The sequence below is a fragment of the Pristis pectinata genome, chromosome 7 (genome assembly GCF_009764475.1).
Source record: "Pristis pectinata isolate sPriPec2 chromosome 7, sPriPec2.1.pri, whole genome shotgun sequence".
Lineage (NCBI taxonomy): Eukaryota > Metazoa > Chordata > Chondrichthyes > Rhinopristiformes > Pristidae > Pristis > Pristis pectinata.
Genome location: NC_067411.1, coordinates 42989900 through 43017574, shown reverse-complemented (window position 1 = coordinate 43017574; position 27675 = coordinate 42989900). Strand labels below are relative to the sequence as shown.

At 41.5% G+C, this 27675-nt stretch overlaps 2 protein-coding genes across 4 annotated transcripts in view; both read right to left on the bottom strand.

Moving 5' to 3' along the window:
• Nucleotides 1–6715, bottom strand: part of LOC127572575 (uncharacterized protein KIAA1958) — an 85483-nt gene extending 78768 nt beyond the window's left edge. The window contains 1 exon segment of the mRNA XM_052019985.1: nucleotides 6487–6715. The gene's annotated coding sequence lies outside the window, so the exon portion shown is untranslated.
• Nucleotides 6716–18697: 11982 nt separating this feature from the next.
• The window catches only part of hsdl2 (hydroxysteroid dehydrogenase like 2), a 117372-nt gene continuing 108394 nt past the window's right edge, over nucleotides 18698–27675 (bottom strand). For all 3 annotated transcript variants that reach the window (XM_052019989.1, XM_052019991.1, XM_052019990.1), the window contains 4 exons: nucleotides 27371–27442; nucleotides 24351–24497; nucleotides 21704–21832; nucleotides 18698–19235 (listed from right to left, as the gene is read on the bottom strand). In XM_052019989.1, the coding sequence (XP_051875949.1) occupies nucleotides 19123–19235; nucleotides 21704–21832; nucleotides 24351–24497; nucleotides 27371–27442 (461 nt within the window). In that variant the 3' untranslated portion in view covers nucleotides 18698–19122. The remainder of the gene's footprint in view (nucleotides 19236–21703; nucleotides 21833–24350; nucleotides 24498–27370; nucleotides 27443–27675) is intronic.

Below are 27675 nucleotides of genomic sequence, written 5' to 3'. Positions count from 1 at the left end.
TTACTGGAAGTGACACTAGCATATACCAGAGATAAGAAAAGTTACTAACTGTTCCAGATGGCATTCTATGTTTTTGTCTGAAAAAATGACAAAGTAAATCATCTCACAAAATCCTTACTTGTCACCACATGGAAAATATGTAACCTCTTTTACTAACATCAATAAGCTACAGTCCAGGCAGAACAAAATAATTCCAATTCTTCCCTGGGTAATGAAAATGCTCTCTCTCAATTAAGTTTTGGGCTCCTTCAGTCTACTTTGCTAAGACCTCTCAATCCCTCTCTCAGGTATAAATGATGTCGATTAACATATGGCTTTTAAAAGATTTGAAAATAAGGCTTATAAGCTCATGCATTGGTCATGTTAAAAAAGCTACTTAAAACAGTCGAATCCAACATGTATAGTGTTTAATACACCTCAAGTGGCTGTACAAGGAATGGCCGCTTCCTAGTTTATTGGTTCGTCCATCAGGTGAATACGTGTTTTCTCATTGGTTGGTTTTGCCACAAGTATCTAATAGGTTTTCTGATTGGACTCTTATCTCAGGTACAAAAGGAGTCATTTCTTATTAATCTCCTCTCTTGCTCTCTCTCCCCCACCCCCAGCTCATTTTTAGTTCCTTTATCTCAGCTCATCTCCTAGTAGTAAAGCTAGTCCCATGTGCTCTGTGACTGTTTTTGTTTTAAACTTTTTCAACAAAACTTTGTGAAACACCAAGTTGTTTTCAACTGATTCTTGGACTCCTGAAAATAACCGGATCCGACAGTCACAATGATCACCATTCTAATCTGGAACCTGGGTTATTAATTGCATATTTTCTTCACTAACCTTTGGGCTAATTTGGTGTACCATAAGATAAAGGCTTTCACCCAGATTGGAGGGAGGTCTAATATCATAATTCATCTCCATAGCATCAAAGAGACTGACAGTTCACTTGGGCCCCTATACCTCCAAGTCTTTCATCCTCCAGTACCCCATTCTCCAATTCTCTCTCCCAATGCCTCTTGGTCTTTTCACCTCTTTTTCAGGGAGAACGTTTCAGATCCCAATTGAGGATTTCTCATCTCCCCTCCAGATCTTTTGCCAATAGCTTTGACTCTATGGGGTCCAGAGAGTGGATACTGCCCCACTCTCTAGACAACAGGGTATTCCCATCATCTACTACAAAGAAAACCTTTCATCTTGAAAATATGTATTTGGTCATGTCTTGACTTCCTCAGTTCTACGAAAAAAAAAGACTTAATTTTTTCCCAGTCTTTCCTCGCCCGAGTAAACTCCTTTGTAACTCTTCCAAGGACTTAACATCTTTCCTGGTCTAGTGCCCTGAATTGTACACAAACCACCAGCAGAAGCCTAAAACATGATTTAAATTTCAAGCATGGTATCCTTGTTTTTATACTCTATTTCTCCACATAAACCATAATAAGTAAGAACATTTTGAATTAACATACTGGAGTGTTTGAGTAATCCTGTATATCAACAGCATGGTCCCTCTGTTCAGCTGCACTCTTTAAAACTTGTGCCAGTTACAGTATACAGTCCTCTTAGTGCTCCTGAAGTACATCAATCCACCTTCTCCATATCAGAACTCTTTTCACCACGCCTCTGTGCATTTCACAATCCTGGAGGCTACAACTATCCTCTTTGATATCTACTGAGTTTTACATCACCTGCGAACTTTACCTCAGAAAAAAAACAACTCAGGCACAGGAGTAGGTCACTCTGCCATTTAAGCGTGTTCTGCTGTGTAATAAAATCATGACCAATCTGGTTGAAACCTCCAAAAGCCTGTCTACACATTGCAACCTTTCACCTTCTTGCACAACAAAGATTTATCCACCACTATCTTCCAAGCACTCGTGATTCTCTGAGAGAAAATATTCCGCCTCATCTGTGTCAGGTGGGAAACCCTTAATTCTACGATCCTGCTTTGTGCAACCAAGTCATGGTCACTTATGTATTATTACAAGAGAATAACAGACCGAACGCTGACCCTTAGTTTGAGTTTAATTAGTTACCATTTGGACAAATAACTGGATTATGTCAATTGCGTCATTATCAGTGAGCCAGAAATAAGAATTGGAGCCTCCCTTTCTCCAACTTTTCAAGACCATGTACTGAAATTTTTGCTCACTTGTACACCCCTGATTTTTAGTGCTCCAGAGCTAGCAGTTATATCTTCAGATCCCAGATCTGGAATTCTTTCCTAAACTCTGCTTTTCTACCTCCTCCAAGACGTTACTTCTTTCACCAAACCTGTGGCCTTCTGTCTAAAATCTTTAGTGGTCATGACAAATTCTGCTTGATAACATAAAGAGATTAGCACGTGACTCTATGTGAAAAGGTGATCTATAATTTCAATCTATGCAAAACAATGGCTCAATCTTAAAGGAACTTTAACTATTTGCACTCTGAGCATTTCTCGACTGTCAGACAGCTGTTTATTTTAAGGAGTCAGTCTCTCACATGCAACAAATTCACAAAACAGGGTTTTCCAGGACTCTGTGTTACTTATATTACAGAATTTATTAAATAGCGCCTGTCCTAATCAGCTTGTTTCCATCAGTGCAAGCTTAGAGGAAATCCAGTATCTTCTGCAGCACTATTTTTAAGATGAAACATGTCACTGTATTAAAACTTGTTTCAATGCTAATTGAGACCCATGTGCTATGAATAATGTTAAATATAAACAACTGTGAATGACCTTGGCACTGTGTATTATATAAAAATAATCTGTCAACAGTGCATCAATATGAAGATCATGAACATGATCAAAGTTCACAAACATATTTCAACTGATTAACAAAACTGTGCATTCAGAAAAAGTGTTTTCCCAATTGCAAAGTGTAATGCATTGGGTACAGAACCATGCCAAACAATCCCCCAAGATGTGTCCAACTCATTAATTAACATGGTCCACAAGTTCTGCATAAATTATATCAGAACTATTCCCTGTATCAACTGAACAGGGTCAGCAAACTCACAGGATATCAGTTACAGGTACACATCCTGCATGGGTCAATAGGCATTTAACAGACATCCTACTTTTCTTCCCAATAAGTATGCTGATGACTGAAGCAAGCATTTCAAAAATATTTAAATATGAACATGAACAAAATCCGACACCAAGGTCCTGGCATAATACATTGATCATAAACAGGCTGCTTGTGGGGGAGGGGTGGAGACTGGAGAAACACAATTGGATGACATTAAAGATCAGGTGATTCATAACACAACTGGAGCTCTCCAAACAGAGTTGAATATTGCAGTCAATATTACTGTTTTCTCAATAAACAAAACTTGATACCAAGTTGAAAACTGAACTAAATCATTGAAACCACCATTACTCATCAAGTTTACCAACAACAACTTGCATTTATTTTGCAGTTTTCACAGCACATAACACCTCTAGGCACATTTGACATTGGACCATGGGAAATATTAGGGCAGATGATCATAGAGGTAGATCGTGAGGAGCAAACAGGCTGAGGGATGGAGAGAATTATGATGCCTACAATCAGGCAGCTGAAGGCACTTCCTCCAGTGGTGGAGTCACAATGGGGGGGGGGGGGGGGGGGGGGGGAGGAGTGTGAAAGAAAATGAATTGAAAGAGCACCATCCAAGAGAGCTAGAGAGTTTAAGAGGTTAGTGACATGTGAAAAGATAGGTTTACTGAAAAATTCAAAAACGAATGAAAGTTTTAGTATGAAGGAGCTGGCAGAACAGCAAGCTGAGCAAACAGGACTTGGTGCAAATTTGAATACTGACAAATGAATTTTGACTGAGCTCAAGTTAATGGACAGGGAAAATGACAGGCTGGTCAGGAGGGTACAGCGACATTTTAACATAACCAAGAAGTTGAGCTACAAAGACTCCCAACTTTGCAACATTCTCTCACTTTAGGATTTCAGGCTGCAGTACAAGTCAGTCTCCAAGCCACAGATACAGGGGAGATAAACAACTATTTTGGTATCTCAGATCTTTCTTAGTAAGTGGCCATAGAGAGAGAATAGGATTGAATTTGGCTGCGATGACATGTGGTACTAATTTGCAGATGGTTACCAGAAAGAATAGAGTGTATGCATTATGCAGTGTATGTTTGAGATTACATAAACTTGGAGTACAAATATCATTCAATACAGCAGAACCATTTTCAACAACAAATGCAGATTTAATAATTTCTGCAATGCATACTTGGCAATATATATCTGCTGTAACAGAAACTGTAAATACCACTCAATGAATGCACAAGGATCTGATAAATTTGGGCCAGCTGTGCTGCATATTATCACTGGTACAAGCAAGCAAAAGATTCAATCACATTTAAAGGCATTTTTCTGGACTTCAGAACAATTAATTTTAATTCCACTTTCATACTTCGCATAAATATCTGATCCACATTTAACATTTAAGGATTCCTGCAAAATAAAACTTGCACTACTGAGCCACTGAACTAGTAAAAGCTTTAAAATTTGCTAACTTGTCTAAATCAGTTTCCTTTTGCGAAACTGCTGTTGCTGAATGAAGCAAATACTATGTACAATTTTCCACAACCCTTCCAAACCAAGAACATAATAAAAGGCCATATAAAGGACAGGATACAATGTTGCCATGTGGTTGACAGACTATTATGCTTTGTTGAGGGGCAGGGTTTAATTTATATTTTCAGGGTCTATTGAAAACAAATGCTTATAAACAAATTTTATAAACAAGCTAGACAAATAATTGCAGCTGCAGATGTGTTTTGAGTGAGAAGCTGAAGTAACATTATTGTGCTATGGTACTATAAATAAAAAATGGCAGTTCTATTGGGAATGTGTGATACCTCTCAACATATTTTGTGTTGTACCACCTATCCAATGCCTGCTTTTGTTTAATTGGCCTTTGCATTGGTGCTGTTAAATTTAAAAAATGTAACTGAATGTCAAGACAAAACACAGTTGCATAAAACCAGTCGAGCTTTGGCCATCAAACACTGCTTGTCACATAAAATTAAAAATTAAATTGTTTATTTTTTCTATTTAGTTTTCTACTTCTACAAAGACTTGTCAGTGAAATGCAACAAACATCAAACAGAATTCCAGTTGCTATTGAAAATAAACTGTTAAACTTTAACTGGTGCTTTAAGATCTGCACTCCTCCATGGGAAGGAAAATCAGCACCTCTATTAAAATGTTCCATGGCTTGAAATATAAACACTGATACAAATTCAAGATTTAGAAATGTTACTGAAAAAGACATCCTTCAGTTTCTCCAGTGGGGCACACAATTATAAACAAATTCAGATATGAATTAACATAAGCCACATTTAGTTTCTGTCATTCATTTTTCAGCAATCACAAACATTTAATTCTTCCCAATAAGATTACAAAACAACATCCACAAGTGTCATCAATTTGCATCTGAGCAGAAATTACACTTCTGACCGGCCAATAATATTTACAGTACTCTAATTAGTTACTGCCAAACATTGTAGCCAGAATCCATTTAGTAATCACATCCAAACAACGATTTTTTTAAATGGAGACCGAGAAAACTGCCAGTATAAACATACATTCACGTGTAATTTATATTACACATGAAAATAGCAGCCGGATTTGGAAAGTGCAAACAAGAACGCTGGATGGTCTCTATTAAGACATTCTGTGATACCATATGGCTACATGCAACTGTGATAATAGGTTCACACAGTTTGTTTGTTTATAGTATGGTGATCCCTCAGCAGCACGAGGGAGAGAGGCAACGAAAAAGCAATGCCCGTGTGATGCAAATCGAGGATCAAATTACAAACCATGCACATGCATGAGTACCAGTACGTTATGTGTGCTTCAGAGCAAAAAAAACTGAAAAGCATACCCACAAAACGAAATAGGATTCCGAGTGATTCATTCGCACATACAGCTAATTGCATACAAACATACACAAACTTGATTTTAAATACTTTAAAGTACGACCCAGTTTTGTGCGGAGAAACATACAACTGCGATCTGATCTTTTACACTGCGCAATTATCTACTTGTGCGTAACAGCTCAACCTGGCTGTGTACGGTGCTCGTTGCATAGTGATACAGTGTAGACACTCAGGCACACACATAGTATCTGTGGTTGGTTCTGCACACGTCTGTTCACTCACTGGTTGGGCAAATGCAACGGAAAATGTGACTGTGCCCACAGCAGAGCCGTGTGTGCATCAGAGTGAGAGACGGAGGGGGAGGTGGGGAGAGAGGAGCCGGGCCCCCGGGGCGAGGGGACATCGCGCCCCGGGGCCGCCCACTCTCATTGTCTCAGTGCCCACCGGGCGGGCGGGCGGCAGTGCGCAGACTCGGGCGCTGCAAACGAGAGACACAAAGGGAGCCAAATCAATAAATAGAGAGCGGCGGCTGCGGTGCGGTGGGCCTGCCGGCCGGCCCCACGGCGACCTCGGCCTAGGGCGGCCGCCCGCCCGCCCGCTCGCTCCCCCCCCCCCCCCCGCCCGCACCCACCCACCTGCACCTCGGCATCCATAGGAGCAGCTCGCACCCCGCTCTCCCTCCCTCGCTCCCTCTCCCTCGCTCGGTCGCCGACTGCGTGTGCGCGGAGTTTCCTGGGTGTGTGAGCCCCCACCCCGACCCCTCGCCTGGCGGAGCCGCGGCAGCCGCCCGGCGCCTCGATCCGCCGCCGCCGTCGCGTTTTTCTCCCAGCGAACGGGACGGAACACAACACGGCGCCCGGCGGATCGCACGGAGCCTTCCCGACAGCACCGGAAATGTGCGCCAGACAGCCAGGGAGAGTGCGGCAGCGAACTCCTTCCCCCCCTCCTCCTGCCCGCCCAATCCTTCATCCCACCGCGTCCGCTCCGCACCTGTACCTGCTCCGTCGTTGCATAGTGCGCTTGCGCGCTCCCATCCACCTGCTGCCGAGTCCCGGAGACGGCGGCGCCTACTGGGCTGCAGCCGGGAGCCCGGCGGCATGCAGGAGCTCTTTGCAATGGTACTTTACGCATGATTGGTCGCTCATGCAAATATACCGGTTGCACTAGTACCCCGCTGAACGCTTAGAATTCTTTCCCAGGACTGACAATGCAAATAAAATCTGGGCTAAAAGGGATCAAAATCGAGTTTATTGTCATATGCACAAGTACATGTATGCAGAGGTGCAATGAAAAACTTACTTGCAGCAGCAGCATCGCAGGCACGTAGCATCAGATAAGCAGCACTCACAAATTAAATATAAATTATACACAATTCTAGCAAATAAACGAGAGGTGCGTTACTGTGGGAGGGACCCTTCGCACCACGTCTCTTCCCACCAAGAAGAAACTGCTTAAGATAAAAGAAGGCTGCAGATGCTGGAAATCTAAACAAAAACAGGAAATGATGGAAATACTCTCCAAATGCAGTACAGTACACTAGAATGGAGAAAGTGCAAGTGAATATCTGCTTCACCTGGAGAGTCTGTTTTGGTCCCAGGATGGTAGGGTGGGAAGTAAAGAGGGGAAAAGATAAAATGTTGCATTGCCTATGGCTGCAAGGGAAAGTGCTGTAAGAAGGGAGGGTGAGCGTGGACAAGTGGACCAGGGAGTCACAAAGAGAACGGTCCCTGCGAAATGTTGAAAGGCGAGAAGGGAAGATGCGTCTGATGATGGAATTCTCTTTGAAGGTGGCGGAAATTGCAGAGCTTGTTGAACGTGGAGGCTGGTGGGGCGGGTGAGGACCAGGGAACCTCTATCCTTGTTCTGCCCTGGAGGAGAAGGGGTGAGAGCAGAAGCACTGGAAACGTGGGGTCAAGGGCTTCGTTAACAAATGTAGAGGGGAAGCTGCAGTTCAGTAAGAAAGAAAACATTTCAGAGGCACCTGTACAGAAAGTCTCGTCATTGGAGCAAATACAATGGAGACAGAGGAACTGTAAGAATGGAATAGAGTCCTTCCAGAAGGCAGGGTGGGATGAAGAGTAGCGGAGATAGCTGTGGATGTCAGGAGGTTTGTAATGGAACACTTGTCATCCAGGGACCCAGACAGTCTGTCCAGGTGAAGCAGCGATTCACTTGCACACTTCTTCCAATCTAGTGCACTGTTCACAATGTGGTCTCCTTTACACCAGAGAAACCAACTACAGATTGGGTGACTGCTTTACTGAATGCTTGTGTTCAGTCTGCAGGGGTGACGTACTGAGCTTCCGATTGCCTGCCACTTTAATTCTCCATCCCACTCCAATGTTGATCTGTTGATTTGTGGCCTCCTGTACTGTCACAGTGAGACCCAACACAATCTTGAGGAACAGCACCTCATCTTCAGTCTGGGCCTGTGGATGCCTACTGGACACAATATTATATTCTCCTTCAGGTTACACGATTTCTCTGCCTATACCAATCGTCCATCTGTAACATTAGCTCAGTTTGTTTTTTTCTTTCCTTTTTGGTACTCTCTGGGAGCAGAGGACATGCCCAGCCTGACCTGCCGGGCATGTCTTCCTGCTCTGCATTTCTCAACTCCCACATTTTTTTGTCTAGGTTCTTTTCTCTATGTTCTCACTCTCTGACTGCTCCCATTCACTCAGTGATCATAAAACCTTGTTTACAGCTTATCCCCACGGTCACTCTGGTTTTACCCTATCAGAGAAGTACCACTCCCCCACCCTCCCCCCAAGCTTCTTTTGTATGACGAAGGGTGTCCAACCTGAAATGTTGATTCTGTTTCTCTTACCACAGATGCTGCCTGACCTGCTGAGACTTTCCAGCATTTCCTGTTTTTATTCCAACATACAGAACCAAAAAGGGGTATAAAGAAACCTAATGAAAATGCTCCCTTTTGAGGAGCAAGAAGAAATAAATGAAAGCAATGAACTAGAATATTATTCCTAGTATTCTTGACCTCTCCATTCCCTACACCACCATCACTCATCATTGCCATCATTGCCATCAGTCACATAAGATTTTCCATTTATGATTTTCCAATACATTCCACTGGTTTACTGCACGATCTGGAATGCTTTTCTTGAAAGTGGACTTTTAGCAGATTCAGTATTAATTCAAAAAGGAATAGGAAATGGGGGATATAGGTTATTGGAGGTAAAGACCATACTTGCCAAAGGGACAGAATGCTAGGATGCAGCAAAAAAAAGCAGAAAGGGCAATTAGATTAGATTGATTTATTGTCATCCTCACTTTCATGAAGCTCACAGAATAAACAGCATACCTGGTAATCATAAATACAATGATGAGCGTGAAACAGCAGAACAGTGCAAATATTGTATTGCAATCTGAACTAGTGCAAAAAGAAATGCTGAAGTGACAATAATGGAATAACTGTCTGATAGCAATATTTGCACTGTTCTGCTGTCTCATGCTCATCATTGTACTTATTGTTCTAAAGTCTGGATGTCTGGACTTTCAAGCTCCTGTATCTTCTCTCAGTAGAGAGAAGAGAAAAGGGAATGGTCAGGGTGGCAGCACCCTTGACGATACTACTAGCCTTCCTGAAGCAATGCACTGTGAAGGTGATCTGGATGGAAGGAAGCGACGAGCCTGTGATAGACTGGGCAGTATTTATCAATCTCTGCAAGTTCTGTAGGTCCAGAGCAGAGTAGTTGCCATACCAGGCTGAGATGCAACCCATCAGGATACTTCCTGTGGTGCATCTGCAGCAGTTTATTATGTATCTACTGCAGCATATCTTGGCATTCCAGAGCCAAAGTCAATGATCTACATCCCTGGATTTGGTTGGGAAATCAAATCTAGGGTCTGATGTAGCTGGTCTGATACTTAATAGCCTTTGGTCATCATTTGTTTTCAGTGACTCGTGTGCCACCTGAAAAGGACTTGTCCCTGTCAATGAGACAGTTCAACTACAAAGAAGCAAAAAAAATCAGAAATATGTGGCCTACGCCTGCCCATTCAGCCCTTTGATCATGCTCTGCCACTCATATAATCGTGGTTTATTTTTGATCTCGAATACCATATTTCTGCTTTCTCACCATAATTCTTGATGTCTTTTGTGTCTAGAGATGTATCTCCTTCTCATATAAGATACCTTTATTAGTCACATGTACATCGAAACACACAGTGAAATGCATCCTTTGCGTAGAGTGTTCTGGAGGCAGCCCGCAAGTCTTGCCATGCTTGCAGCACCAACATAACATGCCCACAATTTCTTTGGTATGTGGGAGGAAACCGGAGCACCCAGAGGAAACCCACGCAGACAAGGGGATAACGTACAAAATCCTTACAGACAGCAGTGCGAATTGAACCCGGGTCGCTGGTGCTGTAATAGCGTTACGCTAACCACTACACTACCGTGTATATATTACAGCAACTTAGCCTCCACAGCCCCCGGGATAGGGAATTCCACTACTCTCTTTATCACCTCAGTCCTGAATAGCTTACCCCATATCCTGACACTGTGACCCTTGGTTCAAGATGCCCCAGCAAGTGGAAACATCCTTCCAACATTCAGCTTGTCAAGCCCTCTCGGAGTTTCATATATTTCAATAAAACTTCCTCTCACTCTTCTGAACTCAAGTGAATACAGGCCTAATAAATGGAATCTCTCCTCATTACTGCACTTCCACCACCCCAGGAACCATTTTACTTACTCAACAGCAAATGTAAGCTTTCTAGAGACCAAACTGCATACAATCCTCCCAGTGTGGTCTCACCAAGAACCTGTATAAATGTAGCAAGTCATCCTTGCTCCTCTGCTCAAAACCTCATTCAATGAATATTCCATTTATCGTTAACTGCTTGCTGCACTTGTATGTTTGCTTTCAGTGACCGATGTTAGGGATACCCAGGTCCCCTTGTTCATCACTATTTCCAAATCTATCACCCTTTAAATAATTCTCTGTGTTTTTCATAGCAAAGTGTTTCACCTAACATTTATCCACATTATATGCTATGGCATCTATAATACAGAGAAATAAACCATGAATTCAAACTGGTTCAAGCAACAGCAGCCTCTTACTCTTCATCAGACTCCATCAGCATATCCTTTCTAGATCATACGCTTAGCTAGCCTCCTCTCAATCTATGCTGTTTGCCTCAATGACTCATGTTAGGCTTGAGCCAAGATCTGTGTGACACTAAGGTTTAGGATTGTGTTTGAGATTGTGATGACCCACGAAAATGTTCAAACTTCTCTCATCTTTATGAAGCTTACAGACAACATCAGGAATCTGTCATTTGTTTGTCATGTTTTTGGGCTGTATCATCCATTGAGGACCTCTTCCAGCCTTGTGGTATTTGACTTGCATTCTTCAGATGAATAAATCAGCCGGCAGCCGTGCTGTGGGTAAAAAAAATCCTTGCATTTCTATGATATCTTTTACGGCCTCAAGAAATCCAAAGCAATTTATAGTTAATTAAATACTTCAGAAGTGTAGTGAATGTTATAAGGTAAGTAGCTCACTTATGAAGAGTACTGGTGCCAGTACTTAGCTCATGGGTAGGCTTTAATATGAGGCCTTATTCAACTGAAACTTGGAACCAGCTGCCTCTCAGCCACAGTACCACATTCACTACAACTCCTTATAATAGCAGTATCAGCCCCTGTACACATCCATCTCCAGAATTAGCTCCAGACCTACGACCCTTTGAGATTTCAGTGCTCCTTTGAATTTGGACTTGTTTTATTTTCTGATTTTCATCTTTCCCCCCATGAATACTTGCTTCCTTAGGTGTCCATGTCATAATTTCTGCATCTCCCTCCCTAAAGTTCATCACCACTCTCCTTTAAGGTGCTTGTTAAAAACTGTCTCCCTCACCGATCCTAGGTTCTCCTTATGTGGCTCAATGTCAAATTTGTTTGACAACTGCGCTTTACTCCAGTTATAACTGCACTGTTATATATACTTTGGTGTTATTGCTAGATCTGTACAAACAATGCTTGAAATGATGTAGGAATTATTTAAGGGAGTAATTTGCATATCCAAAGTAAAGCTTTACATACTGTTACAGTAAAGAAAAGGAGCCATTCATGTTAATGCAAAATATGATACGTATATTACAATTCAGCCAGAAGTTCAGATCCATCTCGGTTTCCTCCTAACATCTCCACCATCATAGAAAACAGTCCTTACCTAATTCATTCACACCACATTATATCAAGAAAGAGCTGAAGCACAGGATACTATGGTTCAATGAGTCCAGACAATATTCCAGCTGCAATAATGAAGACATGTGCTCCAGAGCTAATGGTACCTCCAGCCTAGCTGTTCCAGTGAAGTAACAACACTGGCATCTAGAGTACCTGATAATTGCCAGTTGTGTCTTGTTTACAAAAAGAGGGACAAATTCCATCCAGCTAATCACCATCCAGTCTGCTCCCAATCATAAAAGTTGTGGAAGATGCCACGAAAATTACTCATGCCAGCTACTCCTAATGCCTCCCAAATCTTCAACCTCTATCACGAAGGGCACCTGCGGGTTCCCCTTCAAGTTTCTCACCATCCTAACTTGGAAATATATCACTGGTATTGGTATAAGTTTATTATTGTCACTTGTACCAAGGTACAGTGAAAAACTTGTCTTGCATACCGACCATACAAGTCAATTCATTACACAGTGCAGTTACATTGGGTTAGTACAGAGTGCATTGATGTAGTACAGGTAAACAATAACAGTACAAAGTGTCACAGCTACAGAGAAAGTGCAATGCAATAGGGTGCAAGGTCAGAACAAGGTAGATCGTGAGGTCAGAGTCCATCTCATCGTATAAGGGAACCATTCAATAGTCTTATCACTGTGGGATAGAAGCTGTCCTTAAGTCCGGTGGTACGTGCCCTCAGGCTCCTATATCTTCTACCCGATGGAAGAGGAGGGAAGACAGAATGTCCCGGTTGGGTGGGGTCTTTGATTATGCTGGCTGCTTCACCAAGGCAGTGAGAGGTAAAGACAGAGTCCAAGGAGGGGAGGCTGGTGTCCGTGATGCGCTGGGCTGTGTCCACAACACTCTGCAGTTTCTTGCGGTCCTGGGCAGAGCAGTTGCCATACCAAGCCGTGATGCATCCAGATAGGATGCTTTCTGTGGTGCATCGATAAAAGTTGGTGAGTGTCAAAGGGGACTAACTGAATTTCTTCAGCCTCCTGAGGAAGTAGAGGTGCTGGTGAGCTTTCTTGGCCATGGCATCTATGTGATTTGACCAGGACAGGCTGTTGGTGGTCTTCACTCCCAGGAACTTGAGGCTGTCAACCCTCTCAACCTCAGCACTGTTGATGTAGACAGGTGTATGTACACCACCCCCTTTCCTGAAGTCAATGACCAGCTCTTTTGTTGACATTGGGGGAAAGGTTGTTATCATGACACCGTTCCACTAAGCTCTCTACCTCCTTCCTGTACTCCGACTCATCGCTGTTTGAGATACGGCCTACAATGGTGGTATCATCTGCAAACTTGTAGGTGGAGTTAGAGCAGAATCTGGCCACACAGTCATGAGTGTATAGGGAGTAGAGGGCTGAGGACGCAGCCTTGTGGGGCACCAGTGTTGAGAATAACCGTGCCGGAGGTATTACTGCCTATCCTCACTGATTGCGATCTGTTGGTTAGCAAGTCAAGGATCCAGTTACAGAGTGAGGTGTTGAGTCCTAGGTCTCGGAGCTCGGTGACAAGTTTGCTTGGGATTATTGTATTGAAGGCAGAGCTGTAGTCAATAAACAATAGTCTAACGTAGGTGTCTTTACTGTCCAGATGCTCCACTGTACTTCCATCGTCACTACTTCCAACTCCTGGTACTTCCTCCCTGACAGCACTGTAGGAGTACCCTCACCAGAAGTTCATCATCATCTTCTCAAGGGCAATCAGAGATGTACAATAAATGCCTGCCTTACCAGGGATGCCCAAATCCCAAAAATTGAAGGAATTGGTGCCCTCACCAGTACTTTCAGATATTGAGATCAATCACTTCTGAAACCTGGGTAAATGATTGATATAACAACTTGTGTCCAATATTTGCATAATATTTGTGTACATATGGGTAAACATTATTTTATGTTCCATTTTTTACTACAATATATACACATACCTTGAAAGTATTTCATGAGGAATAGTTTCTTTGATGTTGGTCTTTTTTGTTTCTAATGAATTTTTTCTTTTATTTCTTTTTGTGCAATATTAAGAAGGTTTGCAACACTTGCACAAGTGCAGCTACTTTGAGTCAAAGAGCAACAGCAGCAATAGAGTGAAGTCCACGAGTAAGTAGTTTATCTCCCAGTGGAAAGGTGGTGGTATACTGGTCAGTAGTATAATTGTTTTAATCAGTAATAAGAAAGAGTAATAACTCTTAAAGCTGCAGAGAAACAAGTTTCCTGCAATTTGATTGTTGAATTCCATTTTCCAATTTCCCTCAACTGGAAATAGATGATTTCAACAAGTCCAACATTACCTTGTGTGAGGTCACAACAATCTCAATTTACAACCAAGCTAATCTCAACTCAATTGCATTATCATTTTTATTAAAATACTAAAAATTGTGTCATTAAAAGTCATTGATAGGAGAGCAAATAAAAGATTTGAATTGAACCAAAAGGTTCAAGGCTATGGACCAAGTGCTGGAAGAGAGGATCAATACAGGTGGGCGCCCACCGATTGGCATGGACGTGGTGGGCGATATGGCCTGTTTCTATGCTGAATGACTCTATAATAACCATAAACCGGCTGGATCTGCCTTGCTTTTTGACTCTCTTATTTACATTAAACTTATTTTGGATGCTTAATCATCTGCTTTTATCATACATTGATAGGATGTGGATATCACTGATGAAGGCAGCATTTATGCCCTTCCTGAATTGCCTTTGAATTGAGTGGTTTGTTGGACCATTTCAGAGACAATTACATTGTCTTAGATGTGGAATGTACAGATCAGACCAGAGATCAGGCGTTGCCATTCCATAACCTCCGCCACCCTTCACTATCTCCGCACTCTCCTAATTCTTGCTATTTCTTTGTTCCTGAATTTATTTTCTCCACCACTGGCAGTTTTAGTTTAAGCTATCCAGACCTAAGCTTCTGGAATTCCCTTCCTGGACTTCTCAGTTTCCCCACAACTCCATTCATCTTCAAACATACCACTGTTGTTGGCAGAATCACAGACGGTAACAAGGCAGCGTACAGTAGTGAGATAGGTCAGCGGGTTGAGTGGTGTCATAGCAACACCCTTGCTCTCAATATCATCAAAACCAAGGAACTGATTATAAATTTTAGGAAGGGGAAGTCAGGTGAGCACACACCAGTCCTCATTGAAGGGTCTGTGGTGGAAAGAGTGAGTAGCTTCAAGTTCCTTGGTGTCAACATCTCAGAGGACCTGTCCTGGGCCCAGCACACAGATGCAACCATGACAAAGGCACACTAGAGTATCTACCTTCTTTGGCATGTCATCGAAGACTCTGACATACTTCTACAGATGTACAATATAAAGCATTCTGACAGGTTGCATCACGGCCTGGTATGGAGACTCCAATGCACAGGAATGCAAGAGGCTACAGACAAGAGTGGACTTAGCCAGTTCCATCACAGGTACAGCTCTCCCCACCACTGAGGATATCTACAAGAGGCGATGTCTCAGGAAGGTGACATCCATCATTAAGAACCCCCACCATCCAGGCCATGACCTTTTCTCATTGCTGCCATTAGGCAGGAGGCACAGGAACCTGAAGACCCACACCTCAAGGTTCAACAACAGCTTCTTCCCCACTGCCATCAGGTTCTTGAACTGACCTAAAAATTCCTAACATTACCTCAAACTATGTATCTTTTTCTCTCTCAACTTGCATTAATGTCGTCATGTTTATCTTGTCGTGTAAGTATGTTAATATATGTTAACTTATGTTTATGTTAACTTATGTTTGTCACGTTTGCTGCTGCTGCAAAAAGCTAATTTTCATGGCATTTATGCCCTGGGTATGCATGCCCATGACAATAAACTTGAACTTGACAAAGATTACCTGCCTTACTATCTCCTTACGGGGAGTTTGTTTTAAACTCCCTCCATGAAATACCTCATGATGTTTCACTATATCGAAGGCTGTGTATAAATGCACATTGTTTTACTGTTCCCTGGGCAAACAACCAACATGTCCCCACATTGATTTAGATCACCACCATTCATTCCCATGGCAAATAGTGGAGGTCCTACTTCAATGCAAAGGTACATTGAAACTTAAGTTGTAAGGCACCCCTATCTCCTGCAGGTTATGCTTCACCTCCCATTGCAGAAGTGCTAACTTATTACTGTGGTCAATTTGTTGGACTAATTCCAGTGACTGTAGTCCTAGCTTCCCTCCATCAGGGGGAGACTGCAGCACCTATTGAGTGCAAATAGTACTGCAAGAACCACAGGAAAACTTCAAATTAATCAACCACTCTTTTTTTATACGTAATATGAGATTTTGAATAACTGAATAACATTTAAATGTTCTAAACCATTAAAAAACTCAGATAGCCTAAAACATCCTATTTGGAAGAAAAGCTGGGGAGTTTGACAAGCTCAGTATTTATCCCTCAGGCAATATTACCATAAGGATTATCTCATCCATTCATTATCACTGCTACTTGTGGGCACTTTGCTTTTTCATTTCACTTTTTCATTGGCTGTAAAGTGCTTTGGGCTATCCCAAGGTCATAGGCAAAGCTATAGAAATGCCCATCTTTTGTTTTAATGAGAAAGTGCAATAAGCAAAAATGCAGTTGTATTACAGAATGCACAGGCAAAATCTTTTTTAGTGATGGCGATACAAAGGACCATTCAGCCTATCAGATCCTTGCAGTCTCCTAGCATAGCAATACCATCAAATCCATTCCCCTTATTTTCCTGTATTCCTGCAACTTACTCTCTCTCACATGCCCATCAACTCCTCTTTAACTTTTTTGCCACTTACTTACATTAGAGGTAATTTACAGTAGCCAAATAACCTACAGCACAACCAGGATGTGGTTGCAAACTGGTACCCATCGGAAACCACTCAGTCACAAGCAGTAACAAAAAATCAGCTGGAGCAACTCAGCGGGTTGAGCAGCATTTCTGGGGGGGGAGAGGGCCCAACACACTGATGTAATCACAAAGAAGGCACGTCAGTGGCGCTACTTCGTTAGGAGTTTGAGGAGGTTTGGTATGTCACCGAAGATTCTTACAAATTTCTATAGATGTACGGTGGAGAGCATTCTGACTGGTTGTATCACAGCCCAGTATGGAGCCTCCAAAGCACAAAATTGCAAGAGGCTGCAGAGGGTTGTAGACTCAGCCTGCTCCATCACAGGCACAACCCTTCCCACCATCGAGGACATCTTCAAGAGGCGGTGCCTCAAGAAGGCGGCATCTATCAGTAAGGACCCTCACCAAATGGGACATGCCCTCTTCTCATTACTACCATCAGGGAGGAGGTACAGGAGCCTGAAGTCCCACACTCAGCATTTCAGGAACAGCTTCTTCCCCTCTGCCATCAGATTTCTAAATGATCCATGAACCCCTGAACACTACCTCATTATTCCTTTCTTTTTGCGTTATTTATTTTTGTAATTTATAGATTTTTATGTCTTTGCACTGTTCTGCTGCTGCAAAACAACAAATTTCACATCATATGTCAGTGATAATAAATCTGATTCTGAACTGTTGACGTGTCAGGTTGAAACCCGACATCACAAGCAGAATGTGCAAGCTCCACAAAGACAGCACCCGAGCTGAACCATAACGAAACTTTAGAGAAAGTAATTAAAGAGAAGTATTTCCAGGAGCTAAGGTGTCTGTTGTAAGGGAATTGAGATAAATGTGACTGGCAAAAAGACAAAACGAGGAAAAACCTTTTACTGAACAAGTGGTTAGGACTTAGATTGCATTTCCTGATATTGTGGTGGAAACAAGATTCAGTAGCAGCCTTCAAAAGGGAAGCATTAAATACCTACAAGAGAAACTATTGCGGGGATAGAAGGAAAGAATGGATGACTGGGAATAATTAATTTTGTTCCAAGAAAAGCTGGCTGACACTTTGGACTGAATGGCTTCCTATAATTTATTATCATACCATTCTATAACTGTTACTATTTATCTATTTAATGTGGATTATTTGAATGGAATATGCCTTTACACTGTAGACTTCTTCACAACCATGGAAGAGGTTGGTATTATTCAGTTCTATCTAAATTGGGAATTCTTTTAACAAGTTTATCTGCTGAGTAGCTGATCAGTGGAAAATGAAAATCCCACATACGATCTTGGTCTCTACAGGGTTAGATGGTATGAGTTGGACTGATAGTGGTTGCAGTGTAACCTGTGGCCCTGCTCCTGATTAGTGGCCGGCAATCCCTGTGTAGCTAAATGTGAATGTTGGGTAAGAGGTGCATCAGGTTCAGGTATTCCCCACCACCCACAATCACTGGCTTGGTCATCTTCACTCTACCTGAAATCACAGTGGCTATTCATTGGCATCGTGCTTTGAGGTGGTCAAGCCCTTGGAGAGAATGCACTCACTGGGCTGTTGTATTTAAAATAAAAAAAAGGTACAGCCCATGATTGTCCATTTTATAATTGTTTTTGGAGAAGCAGGCTTTCTTCATCTGATATTCTTATTAACATAAAATCAGATATACTGTAGCTACAGAGAATTTGGAGGTTTCACCCCATGGAATGGATTGAAAAAAATAAATTATGCAAATGAAATGAAAATAAATACCAAGTATTATGTGGAAATAATTTGATATTTTATCAATATTTACAGTAACTTCATGACTTCATAAAATGGAAGGGGAAAATGAGTTTATTAAAAAAAATACATTAGAGGTCCTCTTCAAATTACCAAAGTAGCAATGAGCTCAAACCTATTGACCAGATTAACAAAAGCATGCATCCAATTTAAACAACCACAATCATTTAACGTCATCTCTGAACATTCCTGCCAACCTACGTAATAATCAGATACAAGGACAAGTTATATTCAGTTAATTAAAACACTCAATTGAGATTGCTTCAGTAACTAAGAACAAATTCGTTTAGAAATTCCAATTTCCCCATTTTATCGTAAAAATACAATTTAAAGGCAAAATTTTGGTGTCAAATGTATGCAAAGTGAAATTAACTGGGCAAGTAGTTATGTTCAGTCAGGAAGTAATAAATCAACATTGTGCACTGATAAGTGAGGAAACTGACAGCTGTGTTGGTCAGAGGTTAAAGTTTGGACTTGAGCTGGGTCATCAGGTTTTCCAGTTTGATGGCAAGAGCCATGTCCCCTTTTATCTTCAGCCTGCCAGACATGAACGCCAGAGTTGGTTTCATTTTACCTGAAACAAGGACAAAGATCATGCTTTAGTAATGAACAAAGATGTATTTGAATCATTACACAAAATTTATTGCACATAGACAGGTCTATTCTGATGCTAATATTCCCTCCCATCTTCATCAGATTTTCCTTCCTTCCTATCTTGTCATATGTTTACTCAGCCTCTCTGTCAGCTATTTGTCTCAATTACTCCCTGTGGCAGTAGTTTCCAAATTCTATGAGTAAATAAGTTCCTTCTGAACTTTCTCCAGCATTTATCAGAATACTTATGGTCCCAAGTTTAAGCTGTCCACAGCCAAAAACATGATTGCAACATCCATCCTATCAAAACACGTCATTTTTAAAAGATTGCTCTTGCACCATATTCAGCCTTCTCTTTTCCAGATACAAGACTCTTCCTACTCGTTCAGTCTTTTTATTGAGTGTAATCTTAGTCCTGGCTTCATCTTTGTAATAAACAAACTGCTGGAGGAACTCAGCAGTCAGGCAGCATCTGTGAGTGAAATGGATAGTTGACGCTTTGGGAATGCGTGAAGGGTCTCAACCTGAAACGTCGACTGTTCATTTCCCATTGATGCTGCCTGATCCACTGGCAGTTTGTTTTTTTTGCTCCAGATCCCAGCACCTGCAGTCTCTTGTGCCTGCACAAAGTGCTGCACTGTTTATGGGCCTGGCACTGTTCTCCCCCAGGCTATGATGAAGCTGGTGGTGTTGCTAAGGGGAGATCAGCCTATTTTCCGATTATTTTCGTCTCCAGCTGGGTCTGGTCAGAGTTTGTATTCTTGGTCAGACAAGTAAATTGAGATATAACCATAAGCTCAGTAACACAAATGTACATTGAATGGAAATGTTCTGCTAACTATTTACCCAATTTACTTTTGGGCTCCCTAACATAGAGGGGACATCACTATGAGTAGCAAATATAGTTAGGATAGAGTAAGGAAATTGTTATTTTGTCAAGAAGGAGTACTTCAGTCCCTGGATGGTTGAAAGGGTAAAGAGAAAGGAGAAGGTGTCTCCTGCACTTTTGTGTGAAGGTTCCCATGGAAAGCTGAGGGATTCTTAAGGATGATTGAGCAGTGGGCCGGTATGTCATGGAGGGAATGGTTCCTCAGGAATGGGGAAAGGGGAAGAGTAAAAACTGTTTGGAGGCAATATCATGCTGGGCATGACAGGAATGAAGAAGGATTCTCTGTTGAATGTGGAAGACCTATCATGATGTTGAGAGGAAGGTAAGGGGATGGGAGAAGTGCAGAATATTGGATTGGAGATGGTCAAAGGCCCATTACCATGATGGAGGCGATCTTTGTTGAAGGAAGAAATATCAGAAGACAAGCTAAGGAAGGTGACATCATCAGAACAAATGCAATGGAGATATTGAAAGAGACAGATCAAAACAGAACTCTTGTGGAAAGCCAACTGGCAGGAAGTGCTGTCAAGGTACCTATGAGAGCCAGTGGGCATGAGGTGGATATTCATCCAGATTCTCAGAAACGAAGATGCATAAATGAAGGAAGAGTCAGGAAAAGCTGAACACAGACAGTGTGAAAGACAGGAAAAATAGAAATTGGTCAAAAGGTGGTGGTATTTTCTGCAATAAAAGTAAGAAACAACCAAACAGTCACCCGTGGTGGTGCATAAAGGGGAACAGGCCTAGAGGGGCACAAGTTCTTGCCCCTCCATCCCAATGATCAATAAGAAGCCTTGTGTATGCATGTATAATACATGTGTTTCAAAGTGGTCAAATGTCTGTGTAGAGACTGCACAATGCACCAGGAACAGGTGAGGGAGGGGAGCAGGAATGGAACTGGAGCAAGGAACAGTCCCCTTATTCTACGGAAAGGTAGAGCAATTTGAGCTATGATTACTCTATCGTGGATATTTGCAACATTTGTCGGTTTGTAGTGCATCTTTTCCCCAAAGATGAGGGGCAGGGGTAAATCAAATGAATATTTCAAAACTAAACATGATAGGTTGTTGTTGGTTTTGCCCTTCCCTTTCTCAGTATCCTCCAGAATGAGAATTAGACCAATTTGCAAAGATTTTAATTTGTCTTTATCATGTAGCGGATTCTTCCATTCATCTCCTGCATCAGCAAACTGCAGACCTTCATCTATCTTGTCAGGCACAAGTCCTCCCCCAGCCCTAAAACCCTTTGCAGTCTGCGCAACACCAATTATGACCTGACAGTCATGACTCTAATATTGTCAGTCCTGTCTTATTATCTCCTATACAGTTCAATATCAAAATTTGTTCAAAAGCTCTCCTGTACAGTCCCTCTGGACGTTTTACTGCATTAAATGTGCTATCTCATCAAAGTTCATGCAGTTATTGTTAGGCATGGCTGAGGAGGGATATAGGGACAAGGCAGGTGAATTGGTCCTGAGGCAGATACCATCCACGAACTACTTTAATGACAAGACCAGATTGGTGGGTGAATGATCCACATCTCTTTATAGAAAGGCTCACCTGAAAACACTTTCACAAAGTCCTCACTGTTCATGCTCATCTGTACATCTGCCTTTCCTGGGAAGCTTCCTTTCCCAGTGGAGCCACTTTCATTCTTCAAATCAATGTACCAGGTTCCTGGGTGATCACCTGTTCAAGCAAAGGAGAAGGATCTAATTAAAAGGCAAAGAGAATATGATTGAACAGTAAAAGCATTCCATGCAAGGTAAAGCAAGACAAAAATACACTGAAACACGGATATACTTGCATTCGAGGTAGTCCAAAAGAGATTCACTAGGCTAATTTCTGGGACGAGAAACTAAAGAAATTAGATCTATAACATTTGGAGTTTAGAAATGAAAGAGCGATGTTATTGAAACATACAAGATCCTAAGGAGGCATGACGGTGTTAATGCCAATATGTTTCCATACAAGGCAGAGTAGATGTGAAGAATTTTTCCACTAGTGGGAGAATCTCAAACAAGGGGACATAGTTACAAGATTAGGAGGCAGTCATTTAACAGTGAAGTGTGTATGAATTTCTCACATGGGGTAGTGAATCTCTGGAATTCTCTACCCGGGAGTTGTGAAGACTAGATCACCAGGATAGTTAAAGAGGAAGTAGATAAATATTTCAAAGATCAGGGAACTGAGGGGTATGGAGGACTGACACAGAAGACGAGATGAGGCTTGGGGTAAATTAGCTATGATCCAAAGGAATGGCAGAGCAGGCTTGAAGGGCCAAGTGGCTTACTCCCATCCCTATATTCTTATGTTCTTAAAACGAGTCAGTAATTCAGGGATACCTTTATGGCTCCATGTTGTCACGTTATTGTGAATCAAATGAGCAGGTGTATCATGTTAGTGGTAATAAAATCAAAGGGGAACAAGCTATAACCTTGAACTAATTTGAAGTGAGGTGACCACATTGTTTTTGCTTGATTCTGAAAAATTTCCCAGATATTTTCAGTGGTGATAGAGTTAAAGTAATTGGCAAAAGAGTCAAGGTAGTTTTTATTAAAGTGCAGTGAGTTACAATGTTCTGGAATGAACTGCCTAAACATGAGGTAGGTTCAATGGTAATTTTGAAAATGAATTGGATAAATACTTCAAAGGAAAAAATCCATGGGGCTGTGATAAAGAACAGGGCAAAAGAGATACTGTGTGTGGCTGGTGAAACTAATCAGCTCTTTCAAAAAGCTAGTAAAGCAACAATGGTCCAAATACATTCCTCCCCCATCACGTTTTTTTCCCAATTTTCAGAATTGTCAAATAATCTAGACAGTTTGATAAAACTAGAGATTTGGCATTATAAAAGCAGAAGGAAAGGCATCTTCAGTACATTGATCACACAGATGACTCATAAGGAGCAAGCATGTAAATGAGCAAGACTAAGTAATAGCTGTAATAAGCTGAAAGTTGAAAAACTTCACTGAGGTACACCATGTGAGCTGGACATCTTTTCCTGTCTGACACAGGAAGTAGCTCATTTTGTGACAGGAAGTAGCTCATTTGGTGTTAACCATCGGTTGACATTCCTGTCACTTGTCAAGTAATGGCTTCATCACATTCCAAAGGGGGAGAAGATAACTAATGATCACATTTAACCCCTATTTACTTTATACACTGTGAAAGCAACCATGATGTGCTTTTAAAGCATTTTATTTTCTGTTTTCATTTGGATTTTTGTTGATTAAATTTAATCATGCCGATTACTAACATTGGTTTAAAAAAACCACATACCTAATTAAATCCACAGAAAAACACAAAAAATAACAATCAGAACATCTATCTATGTACTAATGACATTCAGTCTAAGATTGGTTAGCAAAATTCTTTCATCCAAGTTAAAACAAAACAAATTTTATGGCGATTCAGGGAGACCCTTAAGTTCCAGGTTGCCACATTATTGTGGGTCAAATGAGCAGATGTGTTGTGCCAATAATAATGAAAGAGGAATAAACTATAACCTTGGACATGCACTTCCAAGAAGCTGTTCTGTTCTAGTCAACATTTTAACATAAAGGGACAAGAGATTCCCAGTGATTCCCAACTGTCACTGAGATACCGAATTTGTCTTGGAACATGGGATAGGATTGGAAAAACTGATGAAAATATCATGATATTTATTGATTAAATTGGAGAAATTACTGCTAACAAAATGGAAATTGTGAAAAATGTCTTGACTCTTGTGATTTCCTGCACTAGCTTCAAATGCCTCAGGTGGTCAGAGAGGAAATTTCCCCAGAGTATCTTTCACCTTATACAGCCTGATTTTTTTTCTTTATCTGCCTTGACCAGGAGAATGTGAGGTTTCAGAAGATGGGTGAGATCTTTAGTCAATGTACTCCAGCTATTGTGACAAAGGACAGGTTTAATGGACCAGTCAGTCCTTCCTGTCACATCTGCTTCTATCCCACAGTCAAAATCAATTTCTGTCATTGTTACTTTAGTGTAATGCCTGTGGTTTCAAATAAAACATTTTCATAAATGACTATAAAGATGCCTGATTCGGGGGTAACTGGAATAGCGTTTGGGAAAAGTCAAGCCTGCAGTCAAAGCAAAGAAAGAAGGTTCCCTATTAATTTGTCAGTTCCAAAGAAGTTTAATCCAGAAGTAAAATTTGCTTTCAAAATTGCTAGCATAAATCTTACACAAGTCACTTTACCAGACAATTCAAACTGATAAACCCCTCCTGTGGATTTCACCACATCAGCAGTGAGTGCCCCCTCGATAGTCTTGAAAGTGTCAGCAACAGGTCCTTCAGATGCCGCTGAAACTTGCTGCTTTCCAGCTTCAAATGCAGGAGTTCCACCTACAAAGAAATATAAATTAGGAGCATAAGGCATAGGAGGAGAATTAGGCCATTCAGCCCATTGAGTCTGCTCCACCATTTGATCATGGCTGATTTATTTTTCCCTCTCAACCCCATTCTCCTGCCTTCTCCCCATAACCTTTGACACCCTTACTAATCAAGAACCTATCAACCTCCACTTCAAATATACCCAGTGACTTGGCCTCCACAGCTGGAAAGCACAAATTTTCATGTCATGCACTGATGATGTTGAGGAAATGATACATATACCAAGGTGAATATCCACCCAATTTCATGATGGGCAGGACTTCAACTGCATTAAATTGTAATTAAAATAGACGCAATGATTTTTACGCATATTTTACACATAAAAACAGGCACAAATGGGTCCAGTTTCCAGCCAATAATGTACAAAATCGAGGACATTATACTGTATAATTTAGTCCAAACCTGAGCACATTTTCAAAGGGATGTCAAGGCAGTGGAGGACTTAGAGGTCAGTTTGAACAGTAACGGAGGTAAGTGATTGTGGAGGATTATCCCAGCCACTGCACAGAGCAGAGATAGCTAAGGACAGAACAAATTTGGAAGTGTTCAAAATTATGTTTGGGTTTTATAGTAGAACTAAAGAGAAACTAACTCCAAAAGCAGGTGGTCAATTATCAGATGACATAGATTTAAGATGATTCATAAAAGAACCTGAGGGAGATCAGGAGAATTTTTTTTCTTTCTTTGCATCAAATTATATTGATCTAAAATCCACTTCTTGAAATAGTGGAAGCAAATTTAATTGCAAATTTCAAAGAAAACTGAATATAAACGACAGGGCGATATTTGCAGGACTACGAGGAGAAACAGGATAGCTCTTTCAAAAATCTGCAGCAGCACAATAAACTGACAGGCCTCCTTCTGTGTTATATGACTTAATAATAATCATAGACCTGTACACTGATGACTGCACAGTTTGTACCTGTAGTCTTTAATGATAAAATAATTCAGGTGACAGTAATAAGAATTTACCATCTTCTTGTGCTCAGCCACTAAATACATTTCAGTATTGGTATTGGTTTATTATTGTCACTTGTACCAAGGTACAGTGAAAAGCTTGTCTTACAAACCAATCGTACAGGTCAATTGATTTTACAGTGCAGTTACATTGAGTTAGTACAGAGTGCATTGATGTAGTATAGGTAAAAAACAATAACAGAATAGAGTAAAGTGTCACAGCTACAGAGAAAGTGCAGTGCAATAAGGTGCAAGGTCACAACAAGGTAGATCGTGAGGTCATAGTCCATCTCATTGCATAAGGGAACCGTTCAATAGTCTTGTCACAGTGGGGAAGAAGCTGTCCTTAAGTCTGGTGGTACGTGCCCTCAGGCTCCTGTATCTTCTACCCGATGGAAGGGGAGAGAAGAGAGAATGTACCGGGTGGGTGGGGTCTTTGATGATACTGGCTGCTTCACCAAGACAACGAGAGGTAAAGACAGAATCCAAGGAGGGGAGGCTGGTATCCGTGATGCGCTGGGCTGTGTCCGCAACTCTTTGCAGTTTCTTGCGGTCTTGGGCAGAGCAATTGCCATACCAAGCCGTGATACACCCAGATAGGATGCTTTCTATGGTGCATCGGTAGAAGCTGGTGAGAGTCAAAGGGGACAAACCAAATTTCTTGAGCCTCCTGAGGAAGTAGAGGTGCTGGTGAGCTTTCTTGGCCGTGGTATCTACGTGATGTGACATGGACAGGTTGTTGGTGGTGTTCAATCCCAGGAACTTGAAGCTGTCAACCCTCTCGACCCCAGCACCATTGATGTAGACAAGTGCATTTACACCGCCCCCTTTCCTGAAGTCAATGACCAGCTCTTTAGTTTTGTTGACATTGAGGGAAAGGTTGTTGTCATGACACCATTCCACTAAGCTCTCAATCTCCTTCCTGTACTCCGACTCATCGCTGTTTGAGATACGGCCTACAACGGTGGTGTCATCTGCAAACTTGTAGATGGAGTGACAGAGTACAATGCAAGGCTCAGGAAGTGAGTTTAGCAAGGTCTAAACTGTGCAGCGATCACCCTTGAGCAACAGGAAGGCCAAAAGTTGGAGCACAGTCTGCCTCTCATAGCAACAGCAGGCCTTGGGTACTGCAGCTGTGCCCAGTTCACCATGTTAGCTTTTGACTAGCTGACTCCGGTGCAGGAGAGGGACAGGGGTATGTAGGTGGTCCATTTCTCCAACTCCCCTGCACAAAGCTTCCCAGTGACAGTGATATTGAAAATAACAAATGCAAAGCTCATCGACCTCTCCAGCCCAGCAATGGAACGATGTAAACTGTTGCCTTATTCCTGCACATAGTAAGAATTAGTTTGTTAAAATAATATTCATTTTTCTCTTTGTCAATCTTTCTTCCCATCTTCCTGTAACTAAGTAGACTATTTTATTCTCCATGGTACCTCTGTTCCTTTATATTTAGTTCTCATCCATACAGTCCCATTGCTCACTGAAGTACCTGACACCCAAACTTTGGAAAAGTTGCCATACTAAAACACAAAGTTGAATGCTACAGGAGAAAGTCTAACAGTACACAAACCACAGGGTGCATCACTCAAACAATTTCCAATCCGTTTTCATTTACAGTTCATAGCACTCACAGTGTAACACAAACTTATAAACACAAACATCTATGTAAAGAAGATCAATAAGTTAGCTCCTCTCCCATAATTTAGCACAAATTAATTGACTTCCACTTGAATCAAGTTCATCCTGGGGATGAGGATACACAGTAACAATGGATTCAGTTCTAATATTCACTTGGCTCTCAGTTCATCTAAATGTCATGGTAGCTGAAGGAAAGCATTGAAGAAAAGGAAATATAAGAAACATACCATAGTCTTGCATCTTCTTGGTCAGGCTTTCGGGATCCTCTTCCAAAAAGAAATCAGGTAATAGTGGATGGCCTGTAAATTCAGACCAGTGTAATTAAAGCATGTTAGTTAAGTCTTATCACCAAGGGTTTAAAGTTTTAACAATGGTTTGTTTTAAGTCTTTAGCGCACCGTTGGGACTGCAGAAAGAGGAGCATTCATAAATCACTTATTAAAGAGTAGAACAGGAGTTCACTGATCATGGATTGTTCATTTTTAGAGTCATAGAGTTGTGCAGCATAGAAACAGGCCCTTCAGCCCACCGTG